The sequence below is a fragment of the Dicentrarchus labrax genome, unplaced genomic scaffold, assembly GCF_905237075.1.
Source record: "Dicentrarchus labrax unplaced genomic scaffold, dlabrax2021, whole genome shotgun sequence".
Classification (NCBI taxonomy): Eukaryota; Metazoa; Chordata; class Actinopteri; family Moronidae; genus Dicentrarchus; species Dicentrarchus labrax.
The window spans coordinates 10,270,808-10,288,552 of record NW_026136706.1 but is presented as its reverse complement, the minus strand read 5'-3'; the positions used below and the strand labels follow the sequence as shown (position 1 = coordinate 10,288,552).

The following is a 17,745-nucleotide window of genomic DNA, read 5'->3' as shown; positions in this document are numbered from 1 at the left end:
CACCTGTGTCACTCAGAGGCATGCTTTCTCCTCATTATCAGCGAGCAGAAGAAGCAGACACTGAGGCTACACCAGAGAAAACAGAGCCGCCCTTTTGGCTGAGAACTCGGCATCAACCCACATGAAAGCTCTCACACCCCGTCCCCCCCTCCCATCCCGTCCCAATAGCTTGGTTTGGCATGCAGGTGAGGGAGGCCCCACTTTGTTTGCTACCACTGGAGCTGAAAGAGCATCCAGACAGATGGACGACCTCGACAGGTCTGCCTGCTGTCTCGTTCCTCCACGAGTTATCGCACACTATTAGTTACTGCAATTATCACTGCTGCGATCGTGACGAGAGAAGAAACCAAAAACATTTTTTGTGATCGTTATCATTTGCAACCGTGCCATCTGTAACTTTCGACAGCCAGACTAATGTAACCTGAGAAGTTCTGGATCAGGATGTCATCTTGTATCAAAACATATTATTTGAGAGTTGCTGCACGTTCTCCATTTCAGGATGGCAGATGTTTTTTTCATTGTGTTAATTTCCTCACTACAAGAATGGAGGTTAAGGAGAAATGTGCAGTTTAACCCTTTGTACCCAAACATGCATACTTAACCAATATGGGACTGACCCATGGTTTGATCAATAAGTGCAAGGTCAAACATCTGATGCTGATCTGGACTTCAAATGAACTAATATCCTAGCTAAGAGAGGCAAACAAATTAAAATAAGAAAAACATGATTTTCGGAGGGGAAACTTCCACTTCTGGTAACTGACAGGAAATTGAGAAAAATGCAGCGCATAGACGAGAAAAAAAGATAAAAAGACTCAACACTGGTACCTGGAAATAATATAAGAACAAAAAGTTTGTTCATACGAAAGGAAGTCGTGTCTTTTTATTCTTTGAATTTGTTTTTCACACTACTGAAGTGCATATCCTTAAAAGACTATGCTGACATTGTGCAGACATGTTTGAAAAAGAGCGGCAACATTGACAGCAGGCACAGAAACAAAATCTTCTAGTGTATTCATTAAGGAAAAGACACAGGCAAACAAACATGTTAATTATACCAAATGACACTATAATCAGCTACTCTTAAAACACCAAATATCACCACATGTGACAGAGAAATTGGTCTATATGGTCATTACAATCATGGTAACATCAAGGTAAAGCTGTCAGAGTGAAGGAATTTTCCCTGTGGTCATTTAGGGTGGATCAACAGTGTGGTATGCAGTATTATTGCAGTATACGCCATTTTTCTGTTTCTCGCAAATTACTCTGTGAGAGGTACAACGGGATAATTTTTCATCTCAGTGTCTGCTTGTACTAATCACCTGCACTCTCCTTCCTCCTGCCTCCTGTGTCTGTGACCCTGTTAACAGTTAGTTAATAACATATTTGCCTGAAAGTCGCCAGTTAACAGGGTCACTCATTAAAATGAAACACTGGCGAGCTGCACAGCTATGGCAAATTGGGATAATTAGCGAACCGGTCGGCGTTTTCTACCGGAGTTTTTCCAGAGGGAGTGAGGTGGCGGCTAGGTGACTTTCTTCTGTGTGGTGATGTAATCCTGGGCTGTGACTTAGTGAATAGCTGTGTTGAGTCTCTTCAGACTAGCCACTCTGGGACGCTGTTCTGTCCTAAAAAATACTGAACATGATGTGATGAGACTTCACGTGCAGTTGTGACAGCGCCAGCTCTGCCGTTGGCTTGTCAATAGCGTGGCACTTCATTATTGTGGTTATCGCAAAAGCCCAAACATCAAAGCAAAGGTGTTGTCCCTTTGTAATTTGTTCCATTGCTGATCTTTTATCTGTTTTCAGCAATGAGAGGGTGATTGGTTGGCTGATAAATCAAAGAGGTAGCTTTCATACTAACCCAGTTTCTGTTGGGACTGGACCATAGCCGACACACCGTATCGGTCCTTGGCAAAGTCCTGAAAGAATAACAGCATGGCATCTTAGCAATCGACATCAGTCATTTCATAAAACAGCTAAATAAAACATCACACTGCTTTTAGCGTATGCACATCAACTCTCTATTGTTCTCAAAAGTAACTCTACCGTTCTGATTTCATAAGCGTCAGTCTGTCTACTACATCTGAGATTGCAGACAGACACCACAGATAATGAGGCTTATCACGATCTTAGGAAGAAATTGTCAGGTATTTGCACATAAACCGTTGCAAAAGTGTGAAAGCAGAGGCAGACTCAAAGTCAGACAAGAAGGCAGGGGACTGAAGGATGTGTGCTATGATCTCTAGGGGATACTTACATCTTCTTCTGTGCTTTGTTGTTCGGCAGCCTGAAACACAGAGAGACGACGGGGGTTTTAAAAGGGCATTGCAAATAGCCAGGAAATAACAACACGAGGACTATCTATTAAATTCAAACATAAAAAAATGTTCAAAAAAAACATTCAACTTCAAAATGGAGCAACTTAAAACGTTTTACTACAAGTCATGTAAATTGTGTTTTCATCTTGTGCTATCAGGGATTTGAATAAAATTAATAAATCATAGCTCAGTCCTGGAGCTAAGCCTCAGATCCCTAGAATACACAGCTCTTCTAACACATTGCTCTAACACATCATAGACAATGAGTAATGGCAGTAGGAGATATTGCTTTGTAATAGAAACAGCGTAAGTGGACAGATTCTTTATCTCTGCGCTGACTGCTAGGCAAATGACTTCCAGAGTGCGATGAGATCGAGTCTGGGCAAAGTTACAATTTCATTTTCTATGCAAATTGATATTGGTGTATGGAAATGACTGGTGGCACCAGAGTGAATTGGAATCACCCATCCTTGATATGATAATCCAGTCACATGATGGATGATATTCCAGCCTATGATCAACTGAATATAGACCTGCTATAGCCACGAAGCAACAGACTTATACCGGAGCCACTGAGGTGACAAGTGTCGGCGCAAAAACGGCAAATAACACAGCTAACACTCACTCAATAAACATTCAGCTCAGCTTCCGGGTCTTCTCCTGGGCACTGCTTACAACGCCACTATGATACAGGCTGCAATAGCCAGGGTATTAAAGAGTGACACACCAGCTTCTTCCATGAAGCATGCTGACTGGATGAAATTAGCCGGAAGAACTTTGGCCTATATAAAAGCCAATGGAAACATGACCCACTGATGCCCAGGGTGTCGATTCAGTCTTGGATAAGCTAGTGTCGAGCTAGATGACACATTTTCTAACAATGGATACAGACTTCCTCGTTTATATTCTCAGATTATTATTCTACACTTTTTGCTTTAAGGGATTTACACATTGCAGACTCAAGCGAATTAGGTATCAGGCTAATGTTACCAATCCACATTAAACACTGAGATAACGCGAGCTAATCTTGATACTTAAAGCTAATTTCTGTCAATCATCATCATATATTAATATATTTAATGTGAGAACCATGGTAGGCCAGTTAATCTTGAATAACGAACATTTAGCAACTGGAGTAAAAGAAACACTGTGAAAGCACTAATTAATGTTAGGTTAGATGGCGACTTTTAGTTTGTGAGCAGAAAAAAAAGACAGTGGTTAGTTGAGCTGTGGAATCGTACGTTTGAGCTGACACTGTCCTGTGGACACATGTTCAGATGTTTTGTTTTACAGTTCCATACGCATTGTTTTAGTGAGTTTCATGGAGCGGGGGAGTGTTGCACAGACTTCACAATCAGGGAAAAGAATGCACTGGTATCAGATTTGTACACAGTATCATAGAATACCCTGATTTTGGGTATGGGCATCAGTATCTGGACAGAAAAACTCCCCAAAGTTTATAAAAGCTCTTAAATATCCAAAACCAAGCAATGCTGTAACTTCAGATATGTTTGTGGGACACAAAAAAAATGTGGCACTCATTTTTTGCACTGTTAAAGTGTAGAAGTACTTTGGCACTCATCCACATTCTTTGTTGGATATGAAGAAACATTGTACTTAGTTTGCAAACAATGCTGATGTGGTTAACTTTGTCGAATCCGTTAAAGCAGCGGTTTGTGCAACAACTTTGGGCATTAGTCACACACACACCACCAAATATGTACCTGATTTTGCTAAACCTGGATCATATTTTATGGAGAAAATGTTCCCTCTCGTGTCCTCAAGCAGCTCCGCCTCAACTTTCTGTGATTTACAGTTTAAAAGTTGAAAATATAGTTATCCCATTTTTGCCAAAGGATCCTTCTAAATGTTACACACCGGATCTTTAATAAGTAAATGGGTAAAACCCAGTAAAAGGTCTGAGGATCTGAGAGTACAAGTGTTCAACAAAGCCGTCCACAAGACTTTCTCAAGTGCAAGAACGTCATGATGAGTGTGACCCTCAATATGTAAAATGTTTAACGTCCCTCTTAACATGCTGAATAACATGTCGTGCACTCTGTTGAAGACAATAGCACTTTGTTTGGGTGAACATAAACAAAGCCAAAATGACAGGAATACTTAAACAATGGATACTCTTGCCCCCCCCTGCAGCTAAGCAACTCTCCTGGACCCACAATGCCCAGCAGAACCGCACGTCACAGCCATAACAGCTGTAAGAGGAGGGGGCGGCGGATGTGAAACAACAAACCAGAAAAAAACTAAACAAAAACACCACTGACCAGCTTGGCCTGTTTCTCAGCCTTCTTTGCTGCTTTCTCTGCTTCCTTCTGCTGTTTCTTCAGCCCTTTCTTTGACTGAGCCTGCTGCTCCTCCTCGGTTGGCCTGAAACAGGAAGAGGTACACAACATAAACATTTAAGTCAACTTCCACCTTCTATTTCTCCTGCATCCCATGAGGAAGTTATTGACCTCCTGGGAAAATTAATTCTCAGCCATCGCCGTCTCCAGCTTTTAAGTCCGCACTAACTTCAGTGCCATTGTTATTTCAAACACAACCCCGGTAGCCTGTGTGAATGGAGAGATGGGAGTTTGGAGAGTGGCTCAAAGCAGAGATGTCAGATTGTAAGATGTAAGATTAGCTAGATAAACACTACGGCTTTAAGAGTCCAATCCAACTTTATTTGTTAAGCACTTTAAAAACAACCAAAGTTGACCAAAGTGCTGTACAGGAGAATAAATAAGACATCAGAAATGTAAACAGTGATGGTGATGATGAAGTAGTCTCGGCAGCACTATCAAACCCATTAAAGAATTTGTGAAGAATACAGATTATGATAACATTTAGTCTCATCTGGAAGAAAAGGTGTCTGTATTTGCTAAATGCTACTGCCACACTACACAGCACAACGCAACGTCAGCGCTGATAAGCATTTGACATTTGCCTATAAAGTGAAGTTTGTTTTGAAGCAACAGGACAGTAGACTAAATACACTACACTCTTATCTAAATGCAACAATAAAGCCACAATACACATGTAAGAAGTTATAACTAATGCAAAACTTAAATAACTGTCCCAGACAGGTGGTTTGACACTACAGCACAAGAAAAAAGAGCAAGCTATTTATGCTGGCCTACACCAGTGACACATTATACCAGTATCTGTGGCTTACTGAGGAAGTAATATGCCAGTATTTTAGGTCACAGGCTAAAAGGCTGTAAAAGATATACCCGCAATAAACCAGGTGACCATAGACTTAATATTATAAAAAAGCTCTGAACTTTGCACTTATCCAAATCAGACTTGCAGTCATAAAAAGTTATAAAAGTGCGCCAAGACTGCAGGTGAATGAGTGAGTGCTGTTTGGTTTACCCAATGGCCAGGTGTCTAGACCTGAAGGAAGCCCATGAGCAACATGGGAGCTGTGCCTATTTAGTCACAGGAAATAACAAGGACCAAAGGCCAACTTTAAAATAGCAATAAAGTCTAAACAAGAAGCAGAAATCACAACAAATAATGTCCTTGTCTTCCAAGGGAGGACTTCAGACCTTCTTCCTCTACAACCAAATTTAAAGCCAACACTGTTCCAACGACGTGCAGAGAAATCTTGATTGGATTTGGACATTGACTTAAAGTCTAAATGACATATTGTGAGTGTGTGAAAAGAACAGGAATCTTAATTCTCGTCCCAATACAGGATGGTTCTATGAAATGAATAAATAAATAAAATACATACGAGTAGTCTATTGCTACCTTGTGTTATAGCCCTCTTATTTTAAGAACCTAAATTCCACTGATACAGAGTGTGAAGTAGATCAATAAAGATGTACTTGGGCAGGTTTATTGCTGCACCAACCAGTTGACTTTGCGCAACTGGATAAGCAAACTTTTTTTTTACCCTCAGGCAAGTAAGATCAGTCTGCCGCAGCTGTCCATACGCCTATAATCTGCCGTCAAATCAGTACACAAACAAACTTTGGGGTTGTCTCTTCTTTACACGCTGCACATTTAATTCCTCACAGACCAATTATTGTATTTGCAGAGTTAAACACACACAAAAAAAGCTTATCAGTAAACCAGATGTCAGAAGGAAAAATGTCCAACAGGTTTATTCATTAAAAGGACAATAAATGGAACAGTTGTTATCAGTCCTGGTAGGAGGAGGCTTAGTCATCCGAAGCACAACGGGACAATTGAAAGCTCTTCACATTAAAATCCAATCCATTTGTGTTGTTGTATTGATTTGCATGAAACTGTAAAAGGTGTTTCCAATAGTTTTTCTCCTTGCCATTGGTAAATGTGGTGGACAAATGGAGCAACCCCTGCGAGCTAGTCCCAGGCCGTCAACTCAAGCTGCATCGCTAGACACACACACACACCCACGCGACATACCTCACTCAACTCAAGCACACCCTTCCAAACTGCCGGCCTATTTAAGTCACATCATTTCCCAGCTCTCCCTCTGCTCTGTCAATGCTGCGGGCCTGCATCAGTAAAGCTGCCTGTCGTTCTGTAAGCCCCCGCATCCACCTGCAGGCTCCAGCTACGGGGGGTTTAAGGCGTTTGCTCGTCACTCCCCAATATCTCTATGTACACACATCTGCGGGGAGTGATGAGGTCGGAGCCTACCGCTGTAATAAACATTTCAAACGTGAGTTGTCTGACTGAGCCTTTATTATAAAGTACCAGTACCATAAAACAGAGTTAACACACACTTAACCACCTCTCAACTGAAACCATGCACAGCAACAACAACTTAAACAGAGAAATACAGTAATGCATTTACTGCAGGGCAACTATAATGGCATTACATCACACAGGGTGTGTGTTTTTGAGACCACTTCCACATTAAGTTAAAGCAACTTAAAGTAGATTAACTTATGTGACCCCAAACATTCCTTCATGTCTGTGCCCTCCAACTTTAAAAACTGAAAACAACCAGAGGGCAAACTGACAGAGGAATGTGTATTAGCCCGACAGGTTGGGATCTGCAAACTAGTTTCCTTCAAATTCAAACTGAACCTTCAATATTGGGTTGTATATAATATATTACATGTGTGGAGGAACACGACTCAAGATGTCAGATAACAAGGAGCCAGACTTTGAAACATTTGGCTTTAATTCCTTGAAGTCTGATACCAGGGAGGAAGTGGACTCTGTATGTAAATAAAAATACTCCAAATTCAACAGAAAAAAAAACAAAGAAAAACACAAGTGCAACCCTCATAATAAACAAGACCAACATAAACTGAGCCACTCTTTAACGACATGTGTTGTTCTAAGAGCACAAATCCCGCAAACACACGGGCTAACACTCTGCCTTCGCCTTTATAATGCTGCAACTTTAAACCTTTTCTCCACATGGCTTTACTTTGACTGTCAGATGATGCAATCTGCAGCCTGTCTGAGCAATGCTACCACCGCTAGCACATGCTAAGGTAGGAAGTCGTGTGTTCGCATGTTGCTGGGAGACGTGAGTTATGGCACACACACACACACACACACACATCCTTACCCCTTCCCTTCCTCTTTAGTCATGTCGAGCTATATTCTGGGAGAAATGAGGATGAAACGTTTCACGGCTGTCTGACAGAGAGAAGCACCACATCAGCTGTTCACTGCATGGACGGGCGTCGGAAGGAAGGACCTGTTTTGACGGAGCACACAATATCGGATGCTTTGGGTTTCCGGCTAGAAACGAGCGGCTGAAATGGAGTTCCGTCTCACTTTGTTTTGTCCCGCACATGGTCTAGACACAAAAAAAAAAAAAAAAAAAAAAAAAGCTAGGATGGGAAATTACTTTAATTCAAGGTTAACTTGTTCTAGTTATACATATTGCTACGAATTATTTTAGGCTGCTTTGAAAGTGAGGTTTCTGAACAACATGAGGAATGGACACAGCTTTCTGAAAGGGCAAATCATATGTGTCTAGATTCTAAATGTGTCTAAACCTGCAATGCATGACAATAATGATAGATATTTTATAGACCTATGGCAGAGTATAGGGAGGTACAGTCTTTTTGTGCATTTTGTGGGTTTCTCTAACAGCAATTCAGATACATACCAAAACTATTAGGAAGGGTTATTTGTACACAACCACCATGTACAAATTGGAGTCTGTGGTGTAAAGCATCTTAAATTTGATGCTCCCTTAATGTTGAAAAACCTTAAAACTCTATGATACACAGATGACAATGTTACCGGGTGTATACAAGATATAATATTTGAAGTAAACCTAATAACATGCACACAAACACATGACAATAACACTGGTATTATAACTTAACCACCATGTGTGGGCTTTTTTTTACGCATCCATATAAAAGTGACAATCCATGAAATTACTTTCACGCCTTTGGTCGAGTGCCCCGAGTGCATCCAGGTATCCAGTGACCTTTAGAGGAATGGCCATGCACAGTGAGTGATGTTGGTTTGAATACAGTGGGGGGTCATCAAAGCTTTTCTCAGGCTGTTGGCCACAGGAGCTCCTCCTGCTGCAGGAAACAGCCTTCCTACTGCTCACTTTCCAACAAAAACAATGTAACCATTAGTGGTCAGTGCCAAAAAGGAACCTGTGGTATTTTTGTTCCTTTCATCCTCAGTTTGCACTTAAATTCATATCTGCACTTACTGGTACTTATATTGTCACTCATATGTTTAATACATCTCAACAGCAAACCTAAATGAGGCCCCCTTACAGTCTGGACAATGGTTTCAAACCTGCATGCACACTGGTAATGACTCACCAGTAGAAACTATTTCCTGTCCATTTCAACAGCTTTGGCCTTTAACCCATAAAGCAAACAATAATCTCATCCCTACTTCAACGTACACACATGAGTTTGTTTTACCTGATATATGAGATGTCAGAAAGGTTGCAACCCTGCACCGGAAGATGATATTGATGTTTTGCAAGGAATTATGATTACACCATCATGAGATTATTATCATGTTAAAAAGGCCTAGCCTCCTGAAAATAAACATGTCTCTATGTTGATATTACCAAAGTGGCAGTATATGGATATAGAGCTGTAGGTTGTGCACTGGTGAATATTTTCTCATAACACAAAGAGAACAAAGGCTTTAATTATGAATGAAAGGGCCCCTTCTTGGACCTTAAGGTTAATTCCCAAGGGGGCCATGAGTACCTTTTGAGCACTCAAGTGCACAGTTGCACAATTTGGATAAAAGCTTTCCATTTATGACAATGTTGTGGCAATAAGGTATTTATAAAAGGGTATAAAACACTTCCAATTCATGAAACAAATGACATAAAAAAGTATTTGGTGTATGAACTCTCAGGAGATGTCACATGGTATTAAAAGCATATTTATACTTCCAGGGGTCTTAGTTACACCACCTGTTCTGTTTTTAATTTTCTTAATTTCTATTTATGCATTTGAACTATTTTCTAGATTAAAACGTGCATTTAGGAGATCTGACATGTGATTTAGGTAAACATTATCCCTATGTCAGTTTACTGTGTGACCCTAAAATGTGCACATCTAGCACAGTTCTGTGTATATAGTTGTTGGCAGGATCCCAGAGCCTCTAGTCCTACAACATTTCCTGATGACAGTGAAAGAAGCAGATGAAGAAGATCCATCTGAACACAGTGAAGTGTTAATAGCAGATGTATCCCGGCACAGGCTGAAGTGGCACAGCTCTTATGCTAATTCTGAATCTTCTGGGAACATTTCCAACTGAAAAAGCTCCTTTTGTTTTATCCTGCTGCACTGCAAGAGACTAGAGCCCCAAAATATCCATTAACCTGGTGCCTTGATGGGGGCACTTCACACCTTTTTTTTTACATGTAAAGAAATGGAAATGTATCTCCATTGCAGTGTTGAATGGATGCCAGCACTATATTGCACAGCGGCCATCTGACGACTTTATTCCCCTTGACATCTATTGTTCCCAGCTTCCTTTGGTCTCCAACTTGAACATCACTCTGTCACCAGCGCACCCAGATTAAATCTCTTGTATGTATTGCATATAGAAGAGCCCACGAAAAAAGATAGATGTGAGTGTGTGTGCGGAAAAGTTGTCATTTTTATGTCATGTCTTGTCACTATATAATTCCAGCAGATTTATTGCCAATGATGTATTACATGAGTGCTCAACAAAGACTATGTCTCCATATTAGCATTTTTAGAATATACAACCCTTGTTCTGAATAATATTATTTTTGGTTTTGTGAGATGGGAAATAGCTAAGTTGACCCACTGACCGACTGACCCAAGTGAAAGAGGATAACACTTGTTTACAAGTCAAAGACAAAGGAGGCAGTATATCTTGCAAACGGAAAAGAAAGAAAATAAGTCAAAGGAGAACTTAACATGCTATTTTCTTTGTTAAGGAGCCATATGGGTGCTAATTATAACCAAAGATTTTAGCTTTTGTGTCATGGCTGCTTAAGATGTAAAAGTGCACAGATGTTCTTGCAATTACAGGGCCAGTCTGCTGAGTCCTCCTTCTGCTTTTTGGACAGATCAGGTGGAGACATTTGTGTTCCTAGACCCCCCCCAACACACACACACTCACCTCATCCCCCACCCCCTGAGGGGAGGAGGAGCTGGTGTTAGGTCAAAATGTACACCACACAGTCACGAAGAGAAGCATTGAACTTTTTTATTTTTACAAAATACAACAAAAACAAATTTCTAAAGGTAAAAAAGCAGCATGCGGTTTCTTTCTTTTACAAAACTTCCAGTGTGAATGACGACAATAAATAATAGCTTTCAGATAATCACACAACTTAAGTGCGAACACACAAATGCTACAAACTATGTACAGGTTTCCAAGAGCAGCGACCATCCCTGAAAGTAGAAAAGGGCATTGTATGCCTGAGCTTTGATACAGCAACACAAATTGTAAAGATGAAAGCAGGGAAAATGGGTCTTGATTGTAAAGCTGAATGAATGGAAATGAGGCGCTGCCTGAGGACACAGCTCTGAGGAACATAAAACTTGCATAGAAAATTGCAATAAAAAACCCTTACAAGACACACAATTGCAGCAAACAAGGCAAACAAATCAAAATGTATAACTTTTTTTTTTTTTTTTTTTACATCTGTACAAAATGTAGTAAGTTCTTTGAAATTAAAGCTTAATTGTCTTCTCTCCTGAGAGTTTCAAGTCACAGACTCTGAGGTTGACTGTTTGTTAACTTGACAAAACACTTGAAGACTCGGACTCAGTTGAAACGGATGAAATTGGCCCTCGCTTTTTTGTCATGAGAGTCACTTTCTGACTTGACCTGCTGGTGGTCAGTGCACTCCTGGCTGATTTTTTGAACTTAACTCCCAGGAAAGCATAGAGGATGGGGTTCAGGCAGCAGTGAAAATAGGCCAACGCTTCAGTGATAGAAATCCACTTCTCCACGGCTTGCTGCAGTTCACAAGAGGAGGGAATCACGTTCAGCATTATCAGGGTGTCCAAAAAGATGCCAACACAGTAGGGCAGCCAGCAGCAGAAAAAACACAGGATGAGGATGACTGTAGTCTTCAGCGCTTTCTTTTTCAGCGCCTGGCCCTTGGTGCCTTGCGACAGCTTGACGATGATGATGCAGTAGCAGATGAGGATGACCAGACCGGGCAGTATGAAGCCCACCAGGATGTGCTGGAAGCGGAAAACGACTGTCCATATGAGACTGGTATCTTGCGGGTAGATGCGCTGGCAGATGGTCCTGGAGTCTTCAGTCGTGCTTTCATCTTTGAAAAGGTAGTTTGAAGACCCTGTGCTTTGCACCCTGGCAAACACAAGGTCTGGTACAGTCAGCACAGCCGCAGGCAGCCACACACCCAAATAGATCACTCTGCTCGCAAGCAGTTTCCTCGTGGCTTGGCTGTTGGTAGCCCGGACAACTGCCAAGTATCTGTCTAGACTGATGAAGGCCAAGATCAACACGCTGCTGTACAGGTTGACTGTGTAGATCATGTGCACAGACACACAGAGGAAACCTCCAAAGTACCAGCTGCTGGCAGCATCCACGGCCCAGAAGGGCAACGTGAGGACGAACAGGAGATCAGCCACGGAGAGATGGAGCCGGTACTTGTCCGTCATCGTTTTGACCTTTTTCTGGTAGCCCATGACAACAACGACTAATCCATTGCCGATGATTCCCAGAATAAATATTATTCCGTAAACTGTCGGTAGGAAGATCTTGTTGAAGTCGTTGCTGAGAGCTGTGCCACATGGCTCCTGGTAGTCCAGGCCAAAGTCTCCAGACTCCTCTGAGGTGTTGTCAGTGCTGTTTTCAGAGTAGTCAAATGGTATTTCATACTGAAAGAAAAAAGAATTGAAAAGTTAGAAAACAGTTGAGATCTAAGTCACTTATTTACTTAAATTATTACTCTATTTTAAAAAAGGCATACATAAATGCTAACTTGATTTTAAAGTTGGAGTTTGTCTAAAAGTTGTACTATTCCATGTTAAATTTTATTTTTGTTACATTGAATGTATTTATCCAAAATTAGGCAATAAGTTAGTGTAGTGAATTATAGCAATGGGTGCAACATGATAAAATAGATCTCCATTAGTTGCCAATAAACAGCCTTTAACAAAAACAGAAAAACACTAATAAACAAACTCACCTCCGACTCCATGTTTATCACTCGTTGTTAATGTAACCGTCAGGATCAGTGTGTGTTTGTAAGTGAGGCGTTAGTAAGTGAGGCACGGAGATCACAGTTTCTTTAAATACGCGGGTGCTCCTTAACCCCTCCCCCAAGGAGGAGGAGTAGCAGGATGCCCCTGTACTCCAAAACGGTCTGACTATAAGACAAGTGTGCCTGTGGTGAGGGCGTCGGTCTGTGAAACGTTTTGTCCACAAACCAGCGTCTGTTAAAAAACGTTGCCTTAAAAAAAGAGAACATTTTAAACCAAGTGTCTGAGGACAAAGTTCCCCTGTGCACTTGTCCTGTGTGTCATCCGAATTACAATAAAAGTCATCTTGAATCCTGAAAGTGGATTTTTGAGTCAGTCATTATTATTTTGCCACTGTGACAATTATTTGATTACATTAGGCCTAAATTACATATTTTTTTATTTTTATTAAAATGTTTATTTAATTTATTTAGAATTTCCTGATATACAACCGTCAGGAGTATTACAGAGGCGTAAAACACACCATCCCAGGATCACTCCATTAATGAATTTTACAGTGTTACCAATGAAAACCCCTAAAAAAGAACATTTAAACAGGATTGTTATTGGATTACAGCAAGATATAGAATTCATGAAATAGTCCACTGAAGACTCCCTAGCTGGTGTAAAGTTCAGTAAGGTCATTATATATATATATTTATATATATTTATATATATGTTCTTAATGTTGTTTGTATATCTGGAGTTTGTAGCGAAAATAATTTCCCCCTGGGATTAATAAAGTATTTCTGATTCTGATTCTGATTCTGATATCGTAATTGTTAAGTCCGACATAGGTTCATCCAGGAAAGTGATTCATATTTCTCCCTACAAATTAGTTTATAACTGCGTCTGATGACAGTTTTCATCAGCTGAGGTCTGAATCTGTCCTCACCTTTATAGACAGCCTGTCACTTCTCAAGTGCTGTTATGTCTGTACTCCTGAAGTGCTAAATGACCCCCAGTAGATTTTAAAAGAACCACACGCCCTATAATGTAGGATTTCTATCAAACGGCTTTCGAACCTCAGTGTGTACAACATTTATTCCCTCGCAGCTTAACCAAGTGATGACAGGGCAGTGCCACACGAAACTCCCCACCCTCCTCTCAGACGCAGCCGACGGTTGTCTGAAACTGAAAATCCTCCATGTGGCATGCAAATACTACTTCACGTCTTTGATATATGAGAACAGCGATCAATTCAATGAGTCAATCTGCATCATTGAGTCCATTGATGTCTCCTCCTTGTGTTAAAGAAAGATTCTTATGGCTGCATGACCATATAAGCATCAGGACATCAGCATCAGAACAAAAACACTGTTATTTCTCTTCTTTAAAGTGCAGTTATTTTGCATTAACAATCATGATTTGAGAGAATACTTTTGTTCTTGGATTTATCAGAACATGTATATCCTGAATCTCAGGACTGAAAACATTTCTCAGTTCATACAATATGAAAGGTTATTTAAAGTATGCCTATGGTTTAGCAACCGCCAACAGTTCATTTCATAGCCTGAAAACCCCCAAAACTCTCTGCTGGTTAGTTTCCAAACAGCACACGTGAACTGTAATGACAATCTATACAACAGAGGGCTTGTCAGAATGAGGAAGTTTAGAAAAATACTGGATTAATGGCTGAATCATAAAAGCGGTTAAAAGAAGATGAAATGAGAATACCCTTTGTGTTGTGTCTGTACTAACTTCCTGAGCAGCACTGAAACTGACTTATTATGTTCTATCAGAATATTATCCGCAACACAGAACAGTTTGAAATGATTACAATGTTTTTGACACTGAGCTGAAAATTGTGAAAGAGTTCTCCATCATATTGACAAAAGTGATTCAATCTGTAGCCACTTCATGATGGATTTTGGTATGACTAAAATCCCCTGATGTGAAGGAAACTATGTGTTTTCCAGTTTATTTTAGAATAGTTAGCATGTGAAACATCAGCGGAAAACTAAGGAAACACACAGTTTGACTTAAGTAATCTGTTGAAAATGCAGTGCTGAAACACCCCAGCTATAAGGCAAAGTGCAGACAAAAAACAATTAGGAGCTCAGTGATCATTGCTAAAATAGGATAACAAAACATTAATGAATTAATAATCTAATAATCAGCAATAATTCTACATTCAAAGACTTATTAGAATCAAGTCACTGGATTTAAATGGAAGTAATACGCATGTGTTGGGGATTATTACAGTGGTTATAGAGTGGTTGCCTGTGGTTGGACTCCTGAGGAGAGGAACAGGGGGAATCTGCAGCTCAGAGAAAGGCCACTGTATTGGTATGATGCTCTTATCAACGTCATTCAGACGCAGACAGTTGCTCCTTCAACTGTCAGCAAGCAGAAATCCTGGAGTTCATCTACATGCCAGATTACATACAGTACTTCATTTTATTTTACATCCCCACTTTCACTACAGAGGGAAGTTCCACTGACTCACTTTTTGAAGTTGTTTTTTTGATGTATTTCTTCTGAAGCGTTCATATGTTTTCCACAAGTTTTGCTTGAATTTCCCAAGGCTGATTTTAAATTGTTATGTGTCTTTGAAAGGATCTGTTTGCATGGTATTAGTCCACACATTCTGTGAGCAAATTGCTTCACATATTTACAACAGAATCCAACGCAACTTAACAGAATTACCACGAAACAACGATTCATTTGTTCTTAAAGAAGAAAATATTACTATCACTTCAGAGTTGTACATTCCTATTCATATGATATATGATTACATTAATCCAATCTCAGTAAATGTTTGAAGATTTTAGGAAAATGCTGAAATGCTGTAGTGAGGATGCATTTAAGTGGAATTTCAACATAAAGCCCAGGTTCATCAAAATACTATAACTTTGATGCACATGTAGGTGATTTCTGATAGTTAGTAGTAGTAGTTAGTACTTAATTTCATACATTTAAAAAAGAGCAAAAAAGAGCACAATTTCCCCCCCAAAACGTTCTGTGCAACATTCGTGCCTTGTCTTGTAGCTTATAATGAGTGCGTTGCAATCAATCTGTTTTTGCAATGTACCTTTCGTCATCAGTGGAGTCTATGTGTACATGGAGCTTATCGTTTTGTAAGATTTCAACAAAAGAGATTTCACTCCTCATAATAAATGATACCTTTTTTTTCGGGGCTTCAGCAGGATATCTGCAGCCTCCACTGTCAGCATGAGGATTCAGATTGTTATCGGCCAGGAATACAAAAGATCTGTGAGCTACTTAGAATACAAATCACAAGAAGTGTGAACGGCAGCGAAGGGGGCACTTCAGTGAAGAATGGCTATTGAAATGAGGCAGAAGAATGCCAGTGAGATAAAGAGAAGAATGAGCAGCGCTGTTCAGTCAACACCAGCCCTCCAGTTCCAACTCATCCCGGCCCCCTCAGCAAGTTGGCACGGGACCATTTTTCATAATGATACCTGTGTTCAAATATCACCTTCACTTTTTTTTTTAAATCACCACATAAAAAGTAACATCCAGCCTTTGTTGTTGAAGCTGACTTTGGGTGTCGCCCAGAAATGCACAAAAGGTTTTTGGGTAACTCAAATACCTTTAATCTCTTGTCTGAGCTCTGAAAAGTGGTTAGGGTATTTCAGCTCAACACATGCACAGAAGAACTGTGCATGCTTGCCAATGCATGTAGACTCACATATTTGTGGGAGTGTAACAGTGAGAGAAGAGGTTTTTTTGTGTTGTTTGCAATATTTGTAGTGCTCCTTTATACTGGCAGTTTGATTTAGTGCACCAAAAACATCCTCTACTTATTAAAGTACTGTTCCATCTCATATTGCAATCCATACACTATTATTCACACAGAGTCAGAGTAATATGAAGAATCTGTAGTAAGTATTGAATTTATCTTGTTGCATATATTGTGAATTTTTGCTTCTTAATGACCTCTGCGATGTTGGGGGGGGGGGCTGAAGTGTGGATTTTGTTGTTTTTAAATTACTTGAGATGATCTGAATGTCCCTGCATGTTTGTGCATAGAGTTATGTTCATTATTCACACTGGAATGCATAACTTCTTTATCTATCAAGCAGTCAAGGCTCCATCAGGGTGTTTTTTTGTTTTTCCATCTCTCCATGGTTGGTGTGTGAAGTCTGTTCAGGGAAGAAGGTCGGTGGGGGGATTCATCCTTCATTCTCTCTGTTCCTTTGTTTGGGTTTCGTCTTCTTTCGAGACGAGATGCATCAAGCCTCTGTGAGTTAAACATGACACAGGAGAAATTTTGCTCTAATACGTAATTTATCACAAGACTCAAATTGAGAAAGCTGTTTTGAAGAAGTGACCATAATGTCACAAAGAGTCTTTGTTTGATTTGAGTGACAGTGCAAGTGGAAACTTTTTTTTCAACAAGTTGGCCCAGACAAATATTAATGATTATATTTGCACACAGAAAAAAATAAAATATTTGTAAAAGCATCCAGCTTGCTTAAATGTTTGTGTTTGAAGAGAGAGGTTGAATTTGAACAATAGACCCACTTTAAGGACAAAGCTTGCCCCTTATCTTTGGAAGGCACCCTCTTAAACTTCCTACTTGGCTGTGGTGCTGCATGTGCTGTTGGCCCTTTTAAAAACCCTTTCCTTGACCTAAATCAAGGTCACAAAACCCCAGTGAATTTAGTATGAAATGCAGGAACATACTTTGTGTTCAACTGAAATTACATTACATTATAGTCTGAAGCAATAATCACCTTTTGCACCTTTTCAGTGATTTCTTCCTGAGTCATAACCTGCCTTGCTACATTGAACAAAGTCTTTTCA

General features: G+C 40.1%; 2 protein-coding genes across 3 annotated transcripts in view; both read right to left on the bottom strand.

The window, feature by feature from the left end:
* Positions 1–8,001, bottom strand: part of dars1 (aspartyl-tRNA synthetase 1) — a 28,078-nt gene extending 20,077 nt beyond the window's left edge. For both annotated transcript variants that reach the window (XR_007885235.1, XM_051403878.1), the window contains exons 1-4: positions 7,842–8,001; positions 4,609–4,711; positions 2,266–2,295; positions 1,870–1,927 (exon numbers count right to left, since the gene is read on the bottom strand). Coding sequence is in view for 1 of the 2 variants with exons in the window: in XM_051403878.1 (XP_051259838.1) it covers positions 1,870–1,927; positions 2,266–2,295; positions 4,609–4,711; positions 7,842–7,864 (214 nt within the window). In the remaining variant the exon portion in view is untranslated. The remainder of the gene's footprint in view (positions 1–1,869; positions 1,928–2,265; positions 2,296–4,608; positions 4,712–7,841) is intronic.
* A 2,938-nt stretch (positions 8,002–10,939) lies between these two features.
* Positions 10,940–13,086, bottom strand: LOC127365867 (C-X-C chemokine receptor type 4). The gene is made up of 2 exons (XM_051404406.1): positions 12,921–13,086; positions 10,940–12,609 (listed from the first exon to the last, which is right to left on the bottom strand). Exons 1-2 carry the CDS (start codon positions 12,930–12,932, stop codon positions 11,491–11,493), a joined length of 1,131 nt encoding a protein of 376 aa, XP_051260366.1. The 5' UTR covers positions 12,933–13,086; the 3' UTR covers positions 10,940–11,490.
* Positions 13,087–17,745: the final 4,659 nt, after the last annotated feature.